At 46.0% G+C, this 19,489-nt stretch overlaps 1 protein-coding gene across 1 annotated transcript; it reads right to left on the minus strand.

The window, feature by feature from the left end:
- Positions 1-642: 642 nt before the first annotated feature.
- Positions 643-16,627, minus strand: ITPA (inosine triphosphatase). Its single transcript, XM_065892620.1, has 8 exons — positions 16,562-16,627; positions 7,922-7,979; positions 7,769-7,833; positions 7,078-7,151; positions 6,095-6,126; positions 5,421-5,536; positions 2,278-2,354; positions 643-1,097 (listed from the first exon to the last, which is right to left on the minus strand). Exons 1-8 carry the CDS (start codon positions 16,625-16,627, stop codon positions 974-976), a joined length of 612 nt encoding a protein of 203 aa, XP_065748692.1. The 3' UTR covers positions 643-973.
- Positions 16,628-19,489: the final 2,862 nt, after the last annotated feature.

Below are 19,489 nucleotides of genomic sequence, written 5' to 3' on the forward strand. Positions count from 1 at the left end.
TTGTCCTTGGGGTTGGGCACCTCCTCTTTACCAGAGTAACACCTGCAGGAAGGTAAGGGAGCCACCCCAGGCCTCTGAAGTCCCTCCCAGGGAAGGGCTTCACCAGGACTCAGTACGGGTCTGGGGTAGCTGAGCTGGGCCTCCTGAAGGGCTCAACTCAGCTGGCCCCCCAGGCTGAACCGTGGCATGTCAACCCAACTGGGGTCAAGAACTCCATCCCTCCTCCCTGCCATAAAAATGAACTTGGCGTTATAACCATAAACCAACATTTTAGCTGCTCTAATGTACACCAGAATAAAGCAAAAGCACTCAGCATCCCACACTGCCCGTCCCCCAACCCAGCAAACACAATAGAGGCCAGCTGGGTGGTGGCATTGCTCAGTGGCTGGGTGGGCGGGCAGCAGGGATGTGGCATGGAAAAGTTCAGCCCATGATCAGAGACTTCAAGGACAAAAAGAAAGATATAATACTCCAGCTAGCAAGGGCACACAAACAGCCTCAACACAGCACTGCCCTCCTCCAGCCACCCCGCTACACCCGTTTTGCCCCCACCCCCCGACCTGAGAGGTTTCCTGCTCGTGCCAAAGGGGACTCAGGAAACAGACACCTGTCTGAGGCAAGTTTCAAAGCAAATATACCCAGTTTATTTTGGAAGCAAGTACCCTCCGGAATTTTTATTTGCTGCATTTAAAAAACATCTAAGGCTGTTTGTGTGGTTCTTCCCCAAACCCTCAACCCTGCCAAGGCCAGTTTTAACACCCAAGGTCCTTTCCGGATTCCAGGCCTGGAGGCTGTAGGAGACCACTGAATCCCCGAGGACAAGAGGATGGTGTCCTCTGGCCGAAGTTTCTCCAAGCAGAGCCAGCTGCTCCTGACGGCTGGTAACACCCCCAGGAAGTGGTAACCCTGAAGGCGGTACTTGGATGGGTGCCTGCCTGATAGAGGCGGTTTCAGGCTAGCCCTCCCCGGATCCTCAGCTAGAGTGGTCATCACCAGCTCCAAGTGGAGTCAGGTTGCCAAAGTATTCTTGCAACTCAAGCAGGGCCTGGAAGCGATGGGAGATGGTGTTCTTCTCAGCCTTGGGCATCTCTGCATACCTAAGGGGCAACAGTAGCAGCTCAGAGAAGAGGGGGCCCAGATTCAGGTAGGGTGTGTACACCTCACCTCATCCTGGAGCCCAAAGCTCAAAGAGTCCCTAGGAAAGGGTAGTGGGGCTACCAGCTCCTGGCAACCAGAGTTAATATTTTAAAAATCAGTCTTAAATTCCCCTGTAGGTAGAAACCCATATTAATGAGTGTGAAAGGATCTTAAACTGGTTCTAGTGTGTCCAAAAGTCATCAAAGGGAAGCTGGGGACAGGGGGATGAGCTGCATGCTTTATCAGCTTTGTCATCTGTTGACGGGAAGCAGTGGGGCCTGACAGAGCAAACATAGCAATCTCCTCCAATGCACTGTGGGACGGGCAGGTGGAGGCAGGGGGCAGCAGATGAGCCTTGAACAGCCAGCCAGTGGCCTGCCATCCATGGCAGGACTCCAGTGAGGTAAGAATCCCTACTCCAGTTGTCACTTTCACATCTATGCTGTCAAATATGGTGGCTACCAGTCACTGTGGCCATTTAAACCAATTATAACTGAATAAAAATAAATTCTGTTCCTCAGTTGCTCTAACCACATTTCAGATGCTCCGCAGCCACACGTGGCTAATGGCTACCGGATTGCACAGTGCAGATATAGAGCCTTTGTGTCACCAAAGTGCTGCTTCATGTTGTCCTCAGCCCTGCCTGGCTGTTGTGAGGCCTCAGGCCACACTCCCTAAGGGCCCCCCTCCAGCTTGACAAACCCGATTCCAATAATGGCCAACATGTCCCGTGTAAATAAGCGGGGGCTAGCATGAAATACTGAAAACTCCTAGCACTGTGGGGGTGTAACGTGGTGGCCAAGTGCTAACATTTTTCCAGACTAAATGGGGGTCAGATAGTCATCCAACAAAGCTGACAAGCCCAGGTCAGAGCAGGGAAGCCACTGAAGCTACAAAGCTGCTCTGCGCTGAGCTGAGCCCGAGAGCCCAGGACTTCAGCTATGCCCAGCTGCCTCCCAGCTGTGGACCGGGCCACCCAGATTCCTTGCATCCACCCCAGCAGAGCTGCCTTCAGCCGGAACGGCACCTCAGAGCCTGCCCCGCCTGTATCCGCGTGCCTGCACCTGGGCAGGGCACTGACCCAACCCAGACCACGGCCATCCCCACCCCACACCCCTGAAAGAAACTGGGGCTCCTTACGTCTGCTCATATCCATCAGGCTGAAAGCAGGGGTCCCAGCCAAAATCCCGGCAGCCACGGGGCACCACAATCTGGCCCTGCCAGAGGAAAGGGGGACAGGTGTGCCACTGGGTGTGGAGAAGATGCACTGTGAGGAGGGCAGTAGCCAGATTGAGTTTGGTTAGTTTACGAATTTGGTTAAACCCTATTTACTCAAAATATATTATTTCAAGGGGTCCATGGTGCCAGCAAATGTTTGCTGAACACAGATAAAATGCAGAGCAGGATGGCTTGCTCCCCACAGACAGGGAGGAACCACATGCTTGATTAGCCCACAGATACCCCTGGGACCAGCCTCCCTCTCTGAAGCTTTGACAAACTGTGACCTCACTGAAGAAGAGAAGCAACTTTGAAAGACTGACAGAAAACATTTTCTCCTAATAGGAAGTTTGAGGGCCCTGAACCTTGCAGCCAAGCCCTGTGCCTGCTACTATTACTGCATTTCTCAAAATACAAGGGAGGCTCTAACAAATGAAACAACAAAATAGAAATTACTTTGCACAATGTTCAACACAAAAATGAGCTCAGTAAATACTGGCTGTAATAGGCAAATTCCAAAAGGAAAATGTGACAAAGATAACCAGTGTCAGGCTTCCCTGGTGGCACAGTGGTTGAGAGTCCGCCTACCGATGCAGGGGACATGGGTTCGTGCCCTGGTCCGGGAAGATCCCACATGCCGCAGAGTGGCTGGGCCCGTGAGCCATGGCCGCTGAGCCTGCGCGTCCAGAGCCTGTGCTCCACAACGGAAGAGGCCACAACAGTGAGAGGCCCGCGTACCGCAAAAAACAACAACAACAACAAAAAAAAAACAACTTATAAAATACAAGGGAGGTAGTAGAGGATGGGGATTAGCCATATAAATTCCAAGTCATTCAGACCAAAGGCAAATTCTGCTTCTGCTAATGGGGAGCTGTGTGACTGAGGCCAGTTACTGAACCACTCTGAACTTCACCCACGCAACAACTGTTTTTTGAACACCTCAGCGAAGCAGGCACCAGGAAAACAGAAAATCGTAGCCTTGCCTTCACAGAATGGAACTCTTAAGCAAAACAAGCATTACACCAGTAAACATTAATGATTACCAAATACAAAGTGTCTTTGAGGCAACAAACTGGGAGCTGGGCTCAAGAATAACAAGATGGGGAGCTCAGGGAAGGCCTCAGTGAGGAGGGGACACTTTGGCCACATAAAGGACTAGGGCAAGAATATTCTAGGTGGAGGACACAGCTGTGCTGAGGTCCAGAGATGGAAAAGGCTTATCATACGCACTGCTGAAAGGACAATGTGGCTAGGGTTTTTTCGAAAGCACAGGGGAGAACAGAACAAGGAGAAACAAGGCTACCTCAGTTAAAGTCAGGGCTGGCAGCAACAAAGTACAAACAGCAGCCCACGCTGGGGAGACAATAGGGAATGGTCGGATGAAAGTGATCAGGCCCCGTCAGCAGCATAGCTGCTAGTCAGTCATGGTGCAGGAAGTTGGGCCTGTGGTTGTTCATACTTTTGATTTTTGAGAGAACATTTCTGTGAAAGTAGCAGACCACTAAAACTAACTGTTAAAAATGTAACCAGGCAATATGATCCAGCAATCCCATTTCTGGATATATACCCAAAAGAATGAAAACAGGATCTTGAAGAGATATTTGCACACCCACGTTCATAGCAGCATTATGAACGAGCCAAAAAGTGGAAGCCACGCAAGTGTTCATCAATGAATACAGGCAGACCTCGGAGATATTGTGGGTTCAGTTCCAGACCACTGCAATTAAGCAATTATCGCAATAAAGCAAGTCACATGAATTTTTTGGTTTCCTACTGCATATAAAAGTTACGTTTACACTATATTGTAATCTATTAAGTGTGCAATAGCATTATGTCTAAAAAAAAGTGTACATACCTTAATTTAAAAATACTTAATTGCTAAAAATGCTAACCATCATCTGACAATGCAGGATTGCCACAAACTTTCAATTTGTAAAAACATAATATCTGTGAAGCTCAATAAAATGAGGTATGCCTGTAAACGGATAAAGGAAAAAGTGGTATATATATACAATGGAATATTATTCAGCCTTAAAAAAGGAGATCCTGTCACATGCTACAACATGGATGATACTTGAGGACATTATGCTAAGTGAGATAAGCCAGTCACAAAAAAACAAACACTGCAGGATTCCACTTATATGATGTATCTGAGGTAGCTGAACTCTTAGCAACACAAAGTAGAATGGTGGTTGCCAGGTGCTGGAGAGAGGTGGGGAAGGTGGAGTCATTATTCAATGGGCATAGTTTCAATTCTGCAAGATGAGAAAGTTCTAGAGATCTGGTGCACAACAGTGTACACTATTGTATTGTACACTTAAAAATGAAGATGGTAATTTCTGTTACCTGTTTTTTCACCACAAAAATTAAAAATCTAATCAGGGAGTGTAAAGTAAAACATCTGTGGACAGCCCCTGGTGGAGCCACTGGCATAGCGCTATGTGAGCTAGGGTGGGACTCTGGATTCTATCCTAAGCAGAAAGGACAAAGCAGAGAAATGATGTGCCTCAAGGTACACTCCTGCCACGGGGAGGGGATGGATGGGCTGGGGCGGGGGGGTGGGGGAAGCAGGCCAGCCCAGAGGGTGGTCTGGACCCTGTGAGAAGCAGCTGAACCTACGGTCTGATAGGTAAGCATTGGGGCACTGAAGGGCAGTTTTGAAAGGAATGAGTTGGGGGGAGAAGGAAGATTCTATATGAACATAAAAAGTCGGAAAGGCTGTGAGATGTTCAAGGGAAGCTGTTGCCTCAGCAGTGGGATGAGGAGATTCAAGCTTGGAGGAGTCTGGGCCATAGATGTAGCTCTAGGAGTTGTCACCTTCAGTTTCCACATCTGCTTCTCAGGAGAGCATACACTGCAGAGCTCTGGGTATACCAGGCCCCAACAGCTGTAAGCCACTGTGCGTTTCCAAACACCAGACTCAGGGGTCAAATAAGTTTCGGGATTGACAGCACTTCTAGCTGTGGTACCCAGGGGCGCGCCCTCCCCACTACAGTCCTGCAGCATCATCGCGAGTCACAGCGCCCTCTGGCGGCACTCGGGGGGGAACGAGCATGGGTACGCACCGAGGTCCGGCCCCTGAAGAGGCGCACAGGCTCGCTGGGGTCCCCAGTGCTGAGCGCGAACGTGCAGAGTGCATAGGCCGACTTGTCTTGGAACCCAGCCAGGAGCTGGTGGAGACCTGCGGGCACGTGTAGTGAGGGCTCAGCGCACTCTACGCTGCCCGGCCCCAGCCCCCTCTCCGCACTCAATGGGCCCAGGTGGTGAAGGGGAGTTATACATATCACCAAATAGGCACTGCGCTGATAACCCAGGAAGTTGGGTGATGGGGATGTGGGGTTCCTTATTCTACCACTGTGGGCTTCAGGGTATGCGCTGCTAGGACCAGGAGGAGCAGCAGGGTGTCCCCCTCCCCGCCCCCCACTGAGGCAAGGACAGCAAGAAGTGGGGCCAGTCCCTCTCTGAGCCAGAATCAACTAGAGCCCCTTTGTCCCTCAAACACAAAGCTCTCACCACCCACCCCCACCCCATCCACTCCTCCCAAATCTCAGTGCTCCCTGGCACAGGGTGTATAGGGAGAGTGTGAGCTGTAGATTATAGATGGGGAAACTGAGGTGAATGGAGACTCCGTGAAGGGGATGGAACCCGAGATTCCTGATTACTAGTTGGAGCTCCTCCCGTAGAACCCACAGATTCTTAATTTCAAACAGGTCTAAAGAAAGAGACATGGGGATAATACCTTCAGGCTTTAACTTCTCCAGAAACCACTTTCTACAAGAGAAATAAAGGTGAGTCAGACACCACAATCAGATGGATGTTCTTACCACCTTGTTTCTGGGCTGCATCCCCCAGGGATTAGAGCCCTGGGAGAGCAAAGAATGTTTCAACTCAAAATGAAGAGAAATAATCCAATAGGAAAAAGGAAATGGAGACAAAGAGGCAATCCACAAAAGAACTGATAAACCAGTGAAGCCCTCAATCTCACTGGTAATTAGGGAAATGCAAATTAAAATTGCATGTGGTAACATTTCCCACTCCCGCCATTACAAAATACTAAAAAGTCATAAAACAGTGCTGGTAAGAATATGGAGCGATATACACTATAAGTGTGTAGGGGTGCTACTGCCTTGGCAAACAAATTAGCAATCCAAAAGTTAAAGATACAGTTAACCCTTGAACAACATGAATTTGAACTGCATATGTTCGCTTATACATAGATATTTTTCAGTAGTAAATACTACAGTAATATACAGTTGAATTCACTGATATGGAAGGCCAACTGTAAGTTAAACGCAGGTTAACCCCCCCAAGTTGTTCAAGGGTCAACTGTATACATACCCAAGACCTAACAAATTGGGGTATTTATACCCTAGAGATACACAAAGACCTTCTGAGGGGGTCCAGGGTACTGGATAGCTTTAAGGAAATCCATCTGCAGATCTCAACTTCCTTATTTCCTCTTTCCTGAAACTGATCTGCCCACGAATGTACCTCTCCAATGGGTGAGTTCCCCTTGCCCATCTCAACTTACACAATCACATTCTCACACTTTACAAAAGAAAGGTATGCCTCTTCCCCATCCCTAATCCTCCCTCAAGACAATCTGACATACTGGTGTTGATGCCAAGACAGTGAATGACCCGCAGTATCAAGTAACAAATCATTTCAAATTTCAAGTGGTTTTGTGGCCAGGGCCCTGCAAAATGGTGGGGGAGCACTCACATGTAGGGGCCAGGGAGGCCCCCAAGGGCGTTGAAGCACAGACAGGTGTCCTCCACCAGTACAGGGCCCTGCACCTGCAGCACAAGAACATGCAGCCCTGAGACGCGCGTCCAGCAGCAGGCCCCATCTCCACCGTGAATTCCCCTGCCACCCAAGCCAGGGCCACACTCACAGCTAGCTGGGATGTGCAACAGCAGCAGCAGATAGAGGTCCATCTGCTCTGGGTAACAGCTGTTGACTAATCTCTTATCTTCATTTTAAAGGTAGGGACATCAAAGCCTTGGCAGGTTGTAAAGTTTGCTCCAGGTACAGTGACAGGAGAGCTGGGATTCATACTCAAGCAGCCTGACTGTTTACAAAGCACTCTTTTTCAGTTCCACAGAGATGTGTGAGTGCAGGGTGGATGTATGTGGGGAGAATGTAGAGGTGGAATGTATGTACCTGAGAATTGGGAAGAGTGAATTATGTGTGTGTGTGGTCATCTAGGGGGATACTATGCAGTCAAGGTTGAGAAAGGAAGGCAGTATTCCAGAGCCAATATTAACTGACTCCAGCCTAGCTAAGCCTGGAAACGTCCTTCAAGTCATTATAAACTGTGCCCACCATATTCTCTACCCATCCCCAGCAGGCACAGACCCCAGAAGCCACCAGGACAAGAGGCGCAAGTACAGGACATGTGTGGAGCAAGCACCTGGCGAGCTGCCTCCTGACACTTCCGAATGGAAATCTCATCAGGCTCTCCTTGGTACTCTGGCACTTATCAGAGAAACAGACACACAGTCAGGTCACAGAGAGAGAGAGAAATTGAATCATCTTTTAAAAATAGAACTAATCAGAGACATACAGTCAATCTTCTGTGCCACCAAAGTGCATGGAAACTTATCTCCTAGAATCTGAATGACCTGTTCCAAAACAAAAGAACATTTATCACCATTTGTTTAACTATTCCCCATTACTACACAAGCTGTCACCCACCTTTCTCGTCAGGTAACTCTCCTGTCAGTCCCCTAAAGCTCACCAAGTCAGGCCCACGAGCCTCACCCCAGCCTTCAGGGTCCCACCCCAGCAGGTCAGTTCCCCCATCTCCTCACTCTCCAATCCCTCCATCCTACTTCAGGTCTCTGTTTATGCTAACCACCTACCTAGAACACCCTCTTCCCTTCTCAGTGCTCCCAAAACCTATCCTTTGGGCCAGGAATTTTCCATCAGGGGTTACCCAGAATTCAGGAGATCTGTGAACTTGGATTAGGAAAAAAAAAAAAAAAACGCTTTATTTTCACTAACCCCTACCTGAAATTTAGCATCCCTTTCAATAGTGAATATAGAAAACAAACACAAATAGCATTAGCATCTCCTGTGATATTTAAACCTATTAAAATCACAGATGTTGTCATATCCCATTACAGTTGTAGCAGATATCTCAAAATATCATTTACAAGGGGCAGAGTCAAGATGGCGGCATGGGAAGACACAGAGTTTGTGTCTCCCTACAACTAGGGCACCTGCCAGATGGTGGTGGGGGACCTTGACACCCAAGGAGACGGGAAGAACCCCCAAGTGAACGGCTCCTGCAATGGGAGCTCTGAGTCTGAACCACTGGACTAACAAGAGAACCTCAGACCCCAGGAAATATTCATTGGAGTGAGGTCTCCCGGAGTTCCTCATCTCAGCACCAAGACCCAGCTCTACCCAACAGCCTACAAACTCCAGTGTTGGAAGCCTCAGGCCAAACAACCAGTTAAACAGGAACACAATCCCACCCATCAGAAAAAATGAGAGGGTAATAAAGTATGCCACAGATGAAGAAGCATGGTAAAAACCTATAAGACCAAATAAATGAAGAGGAAATAGGCAAGCTACCTGAAAAAGAATTCAGAGTAATGGTAGTAAAGATGATCCAGAATCTCAGAAGTAGAATGGAGGCACAGACTAAGAAAATATAAGAAATGTTTAACAAAGTTCTAGAAGAACTGAAGGACAAACAGAGATGAAAACACAGTAACTGAAATGAAAAATACACTAGAAGGAATCAACAATAGGATAACTGAGGCAGAAGAACAAATATAAGTGAGCTGGAAGACAGACTGCTGGAAATAACTGCCAAGGAGCAGAATAAAGAAAAAAGAATGAAAAGAATCGAAGACAATCTCAGAGACCTCTGGGACAATACTAAACACACCAACATTCGAATTATAGGGGTCCCAAATAAGAAGAGAAAAAGAAAGGGTCTGAGAAAATATTTGAAGAAATTATAGTAGAAAACTTCCCTAACATGGGAAAGGAAATTGCCACCCAAGTCCAGGAAGCGCAGAGTCCCATACAGGATAAATCTTAGGAGAAACACACCAAGACACATATTAATCAAACTAACAAAAATTAAGTTCAAAGAAAAAATATTAAAAGCAGCAAGGGAAAAGCAAAAGATAACATACAAAGGAATCCCCATAATATTATCAACTGATTTTTCAGCAGAAACTCTGCAGGCCAGAAGGGAGTGGCAGGATATACTTAAAATGATAAAAGAGAAAAAACTACAACCAAGATTACTCTACCCAGCAAGGATCTCATTCAGAGTCAACAGAGAAATCAAAAACTTTTCAGACAAGCAAAAGGTAAGAGAATTCAGCACCACCAAACCAGCTTTACAACAAATGCTAAAAAAACTTCTCTAGGCAGGAAACACAAGAGAAGAAAAAGACCCACAAAAACGAACCCAAAACAATTAAGAAAATGGTAATAGGAACATACAATTGATAACAACCTTGAATGTAAATGGATTAAATGCTCCAACCAAAAGACACAGACTGGCTGAATGGATACAAAAACAAGACCCGTATATATGCTGTCTACAAGAGACCCACTTCAGACCTAGGAAAACATACAGACTAAAAGTGAAGGGATGGAAAAATATATTCCATGCAAATGGAAATCAAAAGAATGTTGGAGTAGCAATACTCATATCAGATAAAATAGACTTTAGGGCTTCCCTGGTGGTGCAGCAGTTAAGAATCAGCCTGCCAATGCAGGGGACACAGGTTCGATCCCTGGTCCAGGAAGATCCCACATGCTGTGCAGCGACTAAGCCCATGCACCACAACTACTGAGCCTGCGCTCTAGAGCCTGTGAGCCACAACTACTGAGCCCGTGTGCCACAACTACTGAAGCCTGCGTGCCTAGAGCCTGTGTTATGCAACAAGAGAAGCCACCTCAATGAGAAGACTGCACACCACCATGAAGAGTAACCCCTGCTTGCTGCAACTAGAGAAAGCCCATGCACAGCAACAAAGACCCAACACAACCAAAAATAAAAAAATAAATAAATAAATTTATTTTTAAAAACAGACTTTAAAATAAAGACTGTTACAAGAGATAAGGAAGGACATTACATAATGATCAAGGGATCAATCCAAGAAGAAGATATAACAATTATAATCGCTTATGCACCCAACATAGGAGCACCTCAATACATAAGGCAAATGCTAACAACCATGAAAGCAGAAATCAACAGTAACACTATAATAGTAGGGGACTTTAACACCTCACTTACCCCAATGGACAGATCATCCAAACAGAAAATAAATAAGCAAACACAAGCTTTAGATGACACAATAGACCAGATAGATTTAATTGATATTTATAGAACATTCCACCCGAAAATGGCACAGTACACTTCCTTCTCAAGTGCACACGGAACATTCTCCAAGACAGATCACATCTTGGGTCACAAATCAAGCCTCGGAAAATTTAAGAAAATTGAAATCGTATCAAGCATCTTTTCTGACCACACTGCTATGTGGAAATCAATTACAGGAAAAAAACTGTAAAAAACACAAATACATGGAGGCTAAACAGTGCACTACTAAGTAACCAAGAGATCACTAGAGAAATCAAAGAAATAAAAGAATACATAGAAACAAATGACAACAAAAACACGATGATTCAAAACCTATGGGATGCAGCAAAAGCAGTTCTAAGAGGGAAGTTTATAGCAATTCAATCGCACCTCAAGAAACAAGAAAAATCTCAAATAAACAATCTAACCCTACACCTAAAGCAACTAGAGAAAGAAGAACAATGAAAACCCAAAGTCAGTAGAAGGAAAGAAATCATAAAGATCAGAGCAGAAATAAATGAAACAGAAATGAAAACAACAGCAAAAATCAATAAAACTAAAAGTTGGTTCTTTGAGAAGATAAACAAAATTGATAAACCCTTAGCCAGACTCATCAAGAAAAAAAGGGCACAAATCAATAAAATTAGAAATGAAAAAGGAAAAATCACAACTGACACTGCAGAAATACAAAGGATTATAAGAGGCTACTACAGACAACTATATGCCAATAAAATGGACAACCATGAGGAAATGGACAAATTCTTGGAAATGTACAATTTTTCCAAGACTGAGCCAGGAAGAATTAGAAAATATAAACAGACCTATCACAAGTAATGAAATTGAAACTGTAATTAAAAATCTTCCAACAGGACTTCCCTGGTGGCGTAGTGGTTAAAAATCTGCCTGCCAATGCAGGGGACACAGGACACAGGTTTGATCCCTGGTCCGAGAAAACCCCATATGCCGTGGAGCACTAACCCCATGTGCCGCCCTACTGAGCCTATGCTCTAGAGCCCACGAGCCACAACTACTGAGCCCATGTGCCGCAACTACTGAAGCCCGCCTGCCAAGAGCCCATGCTCCACAACAAGGGAAACCACCACAATGAGAAGCCTGTGCACCATAACGAAGAGTAGCCCCGGCTTGCCGCAACTGGAGAAAGTCCACGCGCAGCAACGAAGACCCAGCACAGTCAAATGTAAATAAGTAAAAATAAATAAATTTATATATAAAAAAAATCTTCCAACAAACAGAAGTCCAGGACCAGATGGCTTCACAGGTGAATTCTATCAAACATTTAGAGAAGAGCTAACACCAATCCTTCTCAAACTCTTCCAAAAAACTGCAGAGAGGAACGCTCCCAAATTCGTTCTATGAAGCCACCATCACCCTGATACCAAAACCAAAATAAGATATCACAAAAAAAGAAAATTATAGTCCAATATCACTGATGAACATAGATGCAAAACTCCTGAACAAAATACTAGCAAACAGAATCCAACAACATATTAAAAGGATCATACATCAGATGCAAGGATTCTTCAATATACGCAAATCAATCAATGTGATACACCATGTTAACAAATTAAGGAATAAAAACCATGTGATCATCTCAATAGATGCAGAAAAAGGTTTTGAAAAAAATTCAACACTCTTTTCCGATAAAAACTCTCCAGAAAATGGGCATAGAGGGAACCTACCTCAACATAATAAAGGTCATATATGACAAACCCACAGCAAACATACTCAATGTTGAAAAACTGAAAGCATTTCCTCTAAGATCAGGAACAAGACAAGGATGTCCTCTCTCACCACTCTTATTCAACATAGTTTTCGAAGTCCTAGCCATGGCAATCAGAGAAGAAAAAGAAATAAAAGGTATAGAAATTGGATAAGTAAAACTGTCACTGTTTGCAGATGAGATGATACTATACATAGAAAATCCTAAAGATGCCACCAGAAAACTACTAGAACTAATCAACAAATTTGGTAACGTTGCAGGATACAAAGTTAATGCACAGAAATCTCTGGCATTCCTATACACTAACAACGAAAAATCAGAAAGAGAAATTAAGGAAACAATCCCATTTACCACTGCAACAAAAAGAATAAAATATCTAGGAATAAACCTATCTAAGGAGGTGAAAGACTTATACTTGGAAAACTATAAAACACTGATGAAAGAAATCAAAGATGTCATAAACAGATGGAGAAATATACCATATTCTTGGATTGGAAGAATCAATATTATGAAAATGACTATACTACCCAAAGCAATCTACAGATTCAATGCAATCCCTATCAAACTACCAATGGCATTCTTCACAAAATTAGAACAAAAAATTTTACAATTTGTATGGAAACACAAAAGATCCTGAATAGCCAAAGCAATACTGAGAAAGAAAAACGGAGCTGGAGGAATCAGGCTCCCTGATTTCAAACTATACTATAAAGCTACAGTAATCAAGACATTATGGTACTGGCACAAAAACAGAAATATAGATCAAGGTACAGGATAGAAAGCCCAGAGATAAACCCATGCACATATGGTCACCTAATTTACGACAAAGGAGGCAAGAACATACAATGGAGAAAAGACAGCCTCTTCAGTAAGTGGTGCTGGGAAAACTGGACAGCTACATGTAAAAGAATGAAATTAGAACACCACCTAACACCACACACAAAAATAAACTCCAAAAAATAAAAAAATAAAAATAAACTCCAAATGTATTAAAGACCTAAATGTAAAACCAGACACTATAAAACTCTTAGAGGAAACCATAGGAAAAACACTCTGACATAAACCACAGCAAGGTGTTTTTTGACCCACCTTCTAGAGTAATGAAAATAAAAACAAAAATAAACAAATGGGACCTAGTTAAACTTAAAAGCTTTGCACAGCAAAGCAAACCATAAACAAGAGGAAAAGACAACCCTCAGAATGGGATAAAATATTTGCAAATGAAACAACGAGCAAAGGATTAACCTCCAAAATATACAAACAGCTCATGGAGCTCAATATCAAAAAAAGAAACAACCCAGCTTCCCCGGTGGCGCAGTGGTTAACAATCCTCCTGCCAATGCAGAGGACACAGGTTTGAGCCCTGGTCTGGGAAGATCCCACATGCCGCTGAGCAACTAAGCCTGTGCGCCACAACTACCGAGCTACTGAGTCTGCGCTCTAGAGCCTGCAAGCCACAACTACTGACCCCCTGTGCCACAGCTACTGAAGCCCGCGCGCCTAGAGCCCATGCTCCACAAGAGAAGCCACCGCAATGAGAAGCCTGCGCGCTGCAACAAAGAGTAGCCCCTGCTCACCACAACCAGAGAAAAGCCCGCGCACAGCAATGAAGACCCAACGCAGCCAAAAACAAAAATAAAATAAAATACATTAAAAAAAAGAAACAACCCAATTAAAAAATGGGCAGAAGACCTAAACAGACATTTCACCAAAGAAGACATACAGATAGATGGCCAAGAGGCACATGAAAAGATGCTCAACATCACTATTAGAGACATGCAAATCAAAACCACAATGAGGTATCACCTCACACTGGTCAGAATGGCCATTATCAAAAAATCTAGAAACAATAAATGCTGGAGAGGGTGTGGTAAAAAGGGAACCCTCCTGAACTGTTGGTGGGAATGTAAATTGATACAACCACTATGGAGAGCAGTATGGAGGTGCCGTAAAAACTAAAAATAGAACTACCACATGACCCAGCAAACCCCACTACTCGGCATATACCCTGAGAAAACCATAATTCAAAAAGAGACACGCACCACAATATTCATTGCAGCACTATTTACAATAGGCAGGACATGGAAGCAAACTAAATGTCCACTGACAGACGAATGGATAAAGAAGATGTGGCACATATATACAATGGAATATTACTCAGCCATAAAAAGAAACAAAAGAGTTTTTTGTAGTGAGGTGGATGGACCTAGATTCTGTCATACAGAGTGAAGTAAAGAAAAAAAGTAAAGAAAGAGAAAAACAAATACCATATGCTAACGCATATATATGGAATCTAAAAAAAAAATGGTACCGATGAACCTAGTGGCAGGGCAGGAATAAAGACGCAGACATACAGAATGGACTTGAGGACATGGCAGCGGGGGAGGGGGAAGCTGGGGCGAAGTGACAGAAGCATCGACATATACACACTACCAAATGTAAAATAGCTAGTGGGCAGCAGGGGCATAGCACAGGGAGATCAGCTCGGTATGCATTAATAAAGCATATGTAACTGGATCACAAATATTTATAATATTTTGAGAATTGTACATCAATAGAATTGATTTCCTTTGTAATCCTATGTATTTTACTTTGTACATTTAAAAATATTTTCCTGAGAGAGGGTCCAGAGGCTTCATCACTCTGCCAATGGGGTACCATGAGATGAAGAGTTAAAACTCCCTATTTTAGGCCAACTTCAAGTCCATTTTCTCCAGTGAGCCTCCTCTGGCCACTCCAGCATCTTCTTTTTTTTTCTCCTTTTTCTGGGGGGCCGTGCCACATGGCTTACAGGATCTTAGTTTCCCGACCAGGGATCGAACCCGGGCCCCGGCAGTGAAAGCTCGAATCCTAACCACTGGACTTCCAGGGAATTCCCTCCCTCTTCTTTAAATGTGGGAGGGCCACATTCTCAAACAGAGGTAGAGATGGCCTTGGGAGCTGGCACCCACCATCTCGCATGGGGCTCTGTTCAGTGTGGCACTGCCTGTCTGCCTGTCTGGTCTGGCCTCAAGATCCCAAACCTTTTATCAGCACAGGGCTCTGACTTCTGAGGCCACCCTGTAACAGCACACAAGTGTCATTGGTCCCTATGCTGTAGACAAATGACCCTAATGACTGCACCCCATTGATCTGCCTCAGACATCTAGTGGGTGTCATCCTGACTCCCCAAACATGATCCACCTCCTTGACCACGGCTGACCAAGTAAGGGCAAACCTTTGATCCAAGCAAGGCCAATCAGAGCTGATGTCTGGCAGAAGCCTTGCTGCCTCCTCCATCAGAAGGGAAAAATGCAGAAAGACCTCAAAAGGAAAAGGGATGAGCATCCAGAGAGAACTAGAAGGACAAATAAACCCCTCGATAGGGACTCCTGAGAAAGACTCCTCAAGCCCTGTGGGACAGCATACCATTGTATTACCACGATTGTCACCTGGCTGTTTACATGAGCTCCCTGTGTCTCTCTACTATTTGCAGCCAAAGCGGTTCCATCAACCCCCAGAATTCTCAGAGCTGACCACAAAGTCCCTGTAGGCAGGAACTTTGGATCCACTGCCTCCTTCACTCCTCTCCATTGCGCTGTGAAGCAGACCTCCTGCATAATGGCCATTTCACAGATGGCGGAAAGAGGCTGGGAGAGGCTGAGGACCACATTTCTGGACCGTGGTGGGGTGTGGAACTCAGCTTGGATGCCTCTCCCCACACCCTGTCCGGCCCCTGCCAACCCCAGGCCAGCAGCGGGGTCTGGATCCGCTCCAGAGGGGTGTCAGGGTCCCGGTTTGGGACCTAGCTTAAGAGGTGACCTTTGGGACAAGTGTTAAGGACCTCACCACTCCTTCAGCTCCCGATGCCCCTAAGCTCACAACCCCTGTGCCCAGATTTGTCAAGGCCCTCATTCTGTCGAGTCCAACCCCGGGTCACCCCCACTCCGCACACGTGCTGGTCCACTCCACGCGGCCCATCCCCTTCCCGATCCAACCCATCCCCCCGGGTCGGACTCTGTGCCCCCTCTGCTCTTCCACCCGCGTGCTTCCCTCCGCCTGGAAGCCACTTCTCCGCCTTCTCCCCAGCCAACCTTCCCACACGCTACCCCCCAACCGCCTCCTGGTCGGCTTCCCACCCCTCCCGTCACCTCCTCCAGCTTCTTGGCGTTCCCCGTGACAAACACGATCTTCTTCCCGGACAAGGAGGCCGCCATTGTACCTGGCCGGTTCACCGGATGCCCCTCTACTTCCGCCTGGCGGCGGAAGTGGGTGGCCCGTTTTCCGGCCTCGGGTTCCAGGAAGGCCGGTTGTGGATTTTGTTGCGTGTTGCGCGGTATGATGACGGCGGCAGCTGCAGTCTGGGCACCTGAGGGGCGGGAAGGCTGCGCTGGGCGCCCAGAATCCTTGCTCAGATCCCCGGGAGCACAGCGCCCTTTTCGTTTGAGCAGCCTGGGGCCCCGGGCGCTAGAAGGGAGCAGAAGGGCTCGGCCCTCCTGCGTCGGATTTGCTGGGGTCTTCCCAACGCTGGAGGTTGTGTAAGCCGAGACCAGTTCCTCCCGCAAAGAGACGCTCTCCTCAAGGTCAGAAGAGACCGTTCCAGCCACCTGCCCCACCCCTGCTTTCGCCCCTCTCTGGAACAGGGACACCGAGGAAGCAAAGAAGCCCAGCGTACCTACCTCGAGGCTGGTGATGAACTGCCTAGGCTCTGGACGATTCACCTTAACCGCGGGCACTCTAAAGCTGTCTCTGGAAACTGTTTCCTTCTAGACAAGGGCCCCCAAACCTGGCTCTTTATTCTGACCTCACCTTCAGCCTCGCTTCCTTAGCTCCTCCTTGCTTGCCAGCTCTCTGACTATGATCTTAAACTTGGCATAGCCTAAATCTAGCCCGGTCTTTTCCCCTATCTCCCAGATTTGCGACTTCAGCATTTCGACTCCCTTATTACCTCATCCCTCCAGTCCTTTAAGTCCATCATCCCTTCTCAGCCACATCTTTTCATCCCTAACACAGCAAAGAGTAGAAAGTGCCCCAGCAGACCCACCTGTGCGATAGGCCTTGACCCACTGCTGACACCCCCACTGGGCAATTCAGCTGTCTCCCTCCTTCATGGACTCAGCAACCAGAGGTTAACAATAAGGGCAGATTCAGGGCCAGCTCTACTCCTGGTGAGGCAACTCCTGTCAGATGAGTGTCATCGGAAGTCTGGAGGACTGTCAATGCCTGTATGAGTTATTTTCGTTAATGTTAAAGACTTCTAATAATCTGGATGATTTTTTTTTTTTAGATCCCAGAATTTGTCCTCTGCGGGGAGGGGGAAAAATCCCATTGCTCAATGACTTTACCATAGCGGGAGTATTGCATAGGCCAGAAGCCCTCACTGTGTCCTAAGGCAGGTCCTGAAGTTTCCCATTCTACCATGTGATCCCCTTCTACCATGTGATTTGCGAGGCTCCTTGGAGTTGGCCTGAGAAGTAGTGGGTTACATCAGGAAGTGGTTGCCTTCCCTCTATGTCATTTGTCTTCCTAATTCATGAAGTCATGGTGAATCTTCAGGGAGGTGGAGGGGCAGAAGAGGTTCCCGTCAGCAAAGCCGACCTCCTGACTGTTGACAGCTACGGGGTTATTAAGCATGGAGTATTGGAAATGAGTATTCACTTTAGATAGACCTCACTCTAAATCTGAAGGTCTTGGGGAATTCCCTGGCTGTCCAGTGATTAGGACTCTGTGCTTTCACTGCCGAAGGCCCGGCTTCAGTCCCTGGTCAGGGAACTAAGATCCCACAAGCCAATAAATAAATAGTAAATAGTTAGATAAATAAATCTGAAGGTCTTGGAGCCCAAGAGCTTGGCAGGGTCGGGGGGAGGGGAGGAAGGAGATGTGTGAATACCTAAAATTGTAGGCAGAAGTTTGTGTATGTGTGATCTTTAGTTAGGATCCTTGGTTGCAAGTAACAGAAATCCTCTTAGGCAACAACAAAACAAAAAAGAAATGTATCGATTGCTTCACTTAACTGGTGAGCCAACGTAAATAGGTTCTTAGTTTCTCTGAGCAGAAAGGAAGGGGACTGCATTATTCATTCATTAAGTAGCCTATGCCAGAATTAAAATGTAAATTTTTTTTAATTATTATTTTTTAAATTTTTGGCTGGGGTTGGGTCTTCGTTGCTGCGTGCAGTCTTTCTCTAGTTGCGGCGAACGGGGGCTACTCCAGTGTAGCGCGTGGGTTTCTCATTGCGATGGCTTTTCTTTGTTGTGGAGCATGGGCTCTAGGTGCGTTGGCTTCAGCAGTTGTGGCACATGGGCCCAGTAGTTGTGGCTAGCGGGCTCTAGAGCACAGCTCAGTAGTTGTGGCGCACGGGCTTAGTTGCTCCACAGCATGTGGGATCTTCCCGGACCAGGGCTCGAACCCATGTCCCCTGCATTGGAAGGCGGATTCTTAACCACTGCGCCACCAGGGAAGTCCCTAAAATGTAAATTTTTATTTCCTTTAGCAAGGAATATGACAGAAAATCTCTTTGGAATTGCACTTCCCTCATTGTGGAGGAAACCAAGTTAAGCAAAGAAGGACAATTCTTGCCCTCAAAGGAGATTGTCAGGTCCTATCATTTCTGCCTCTGAAATAGTTCTTGAATCAGTCCCCTCCTCACCAGTCCAATGCTACTGTCATGAATCCAGCCCTGTTCTGTTCTTACCTGGACCAGGGCAGCAGCTGTCTCACTGTTGTTCTCCCTGCCATCTTCCACCCCACTCAGTCTGCCCACAAACCTTAAGCAACATGCTTAGGGTCCAGGACCCTGACAATCAGAACTCCAAATGAAAGCTGTGAAAGTGATATAATCTGAGGCAGCAAGGAAGTTATATCTATTGACAGTTTCTTGTTTCACCCTTCCAAACAACTTTCTGTGCACATGCAAATTACACACAAAAATGTATCAAGTCTTAATTTTTACTTTTTAACAATATTTTTTATTATGGAAAATTTCAAACTTGCACAAAAATGTCAAACTTACCAAAAAAAAAAAAAAGCAGTATAATGAGCCCCTATATAACCACTGACCAGCTTTAACGATTATCAAC

Source organism: Phocoena phocoena, chromosome 15, assembly GCF_963924675.1.
Source record: "Phocoena phocoena chromosome 15, mPhoPho1.1, whole genome shotgun sequence".
In the NCBI taxonomy this organism is placed as follows: Eukaryota; Metazoa; Chordata; class Mammalia; order Artiodactyla; family Phocoenidae; genus Phocoena; species Phocoena phocoena.

Bases quoted from the DNA above. Each gene is read 5' to 3' on its own strand.
- ITPA (XM_065892620.1), bottom strand. From the start codon at position 16,627: ATGGCGGCCTCCTTGTCCGGGAAGAAGATCGTGTTTGTCACGGGGAAC. The intron at 2,355-5,420 runs GTGCGTACCCAT...TTCCTCTGGCAG, and splicing joins TCTTCAGGGGCCGGACCTCG to GGCCAGATTGTGGTGCCCCG. The intron at 1,098-2,277 runs GTAAGGAGCCCC...GTTGCCCCTTAG, and splicing joins CCTGATGGATATGAGCAGAC to GTATGCAGAGATGCCCAAGG.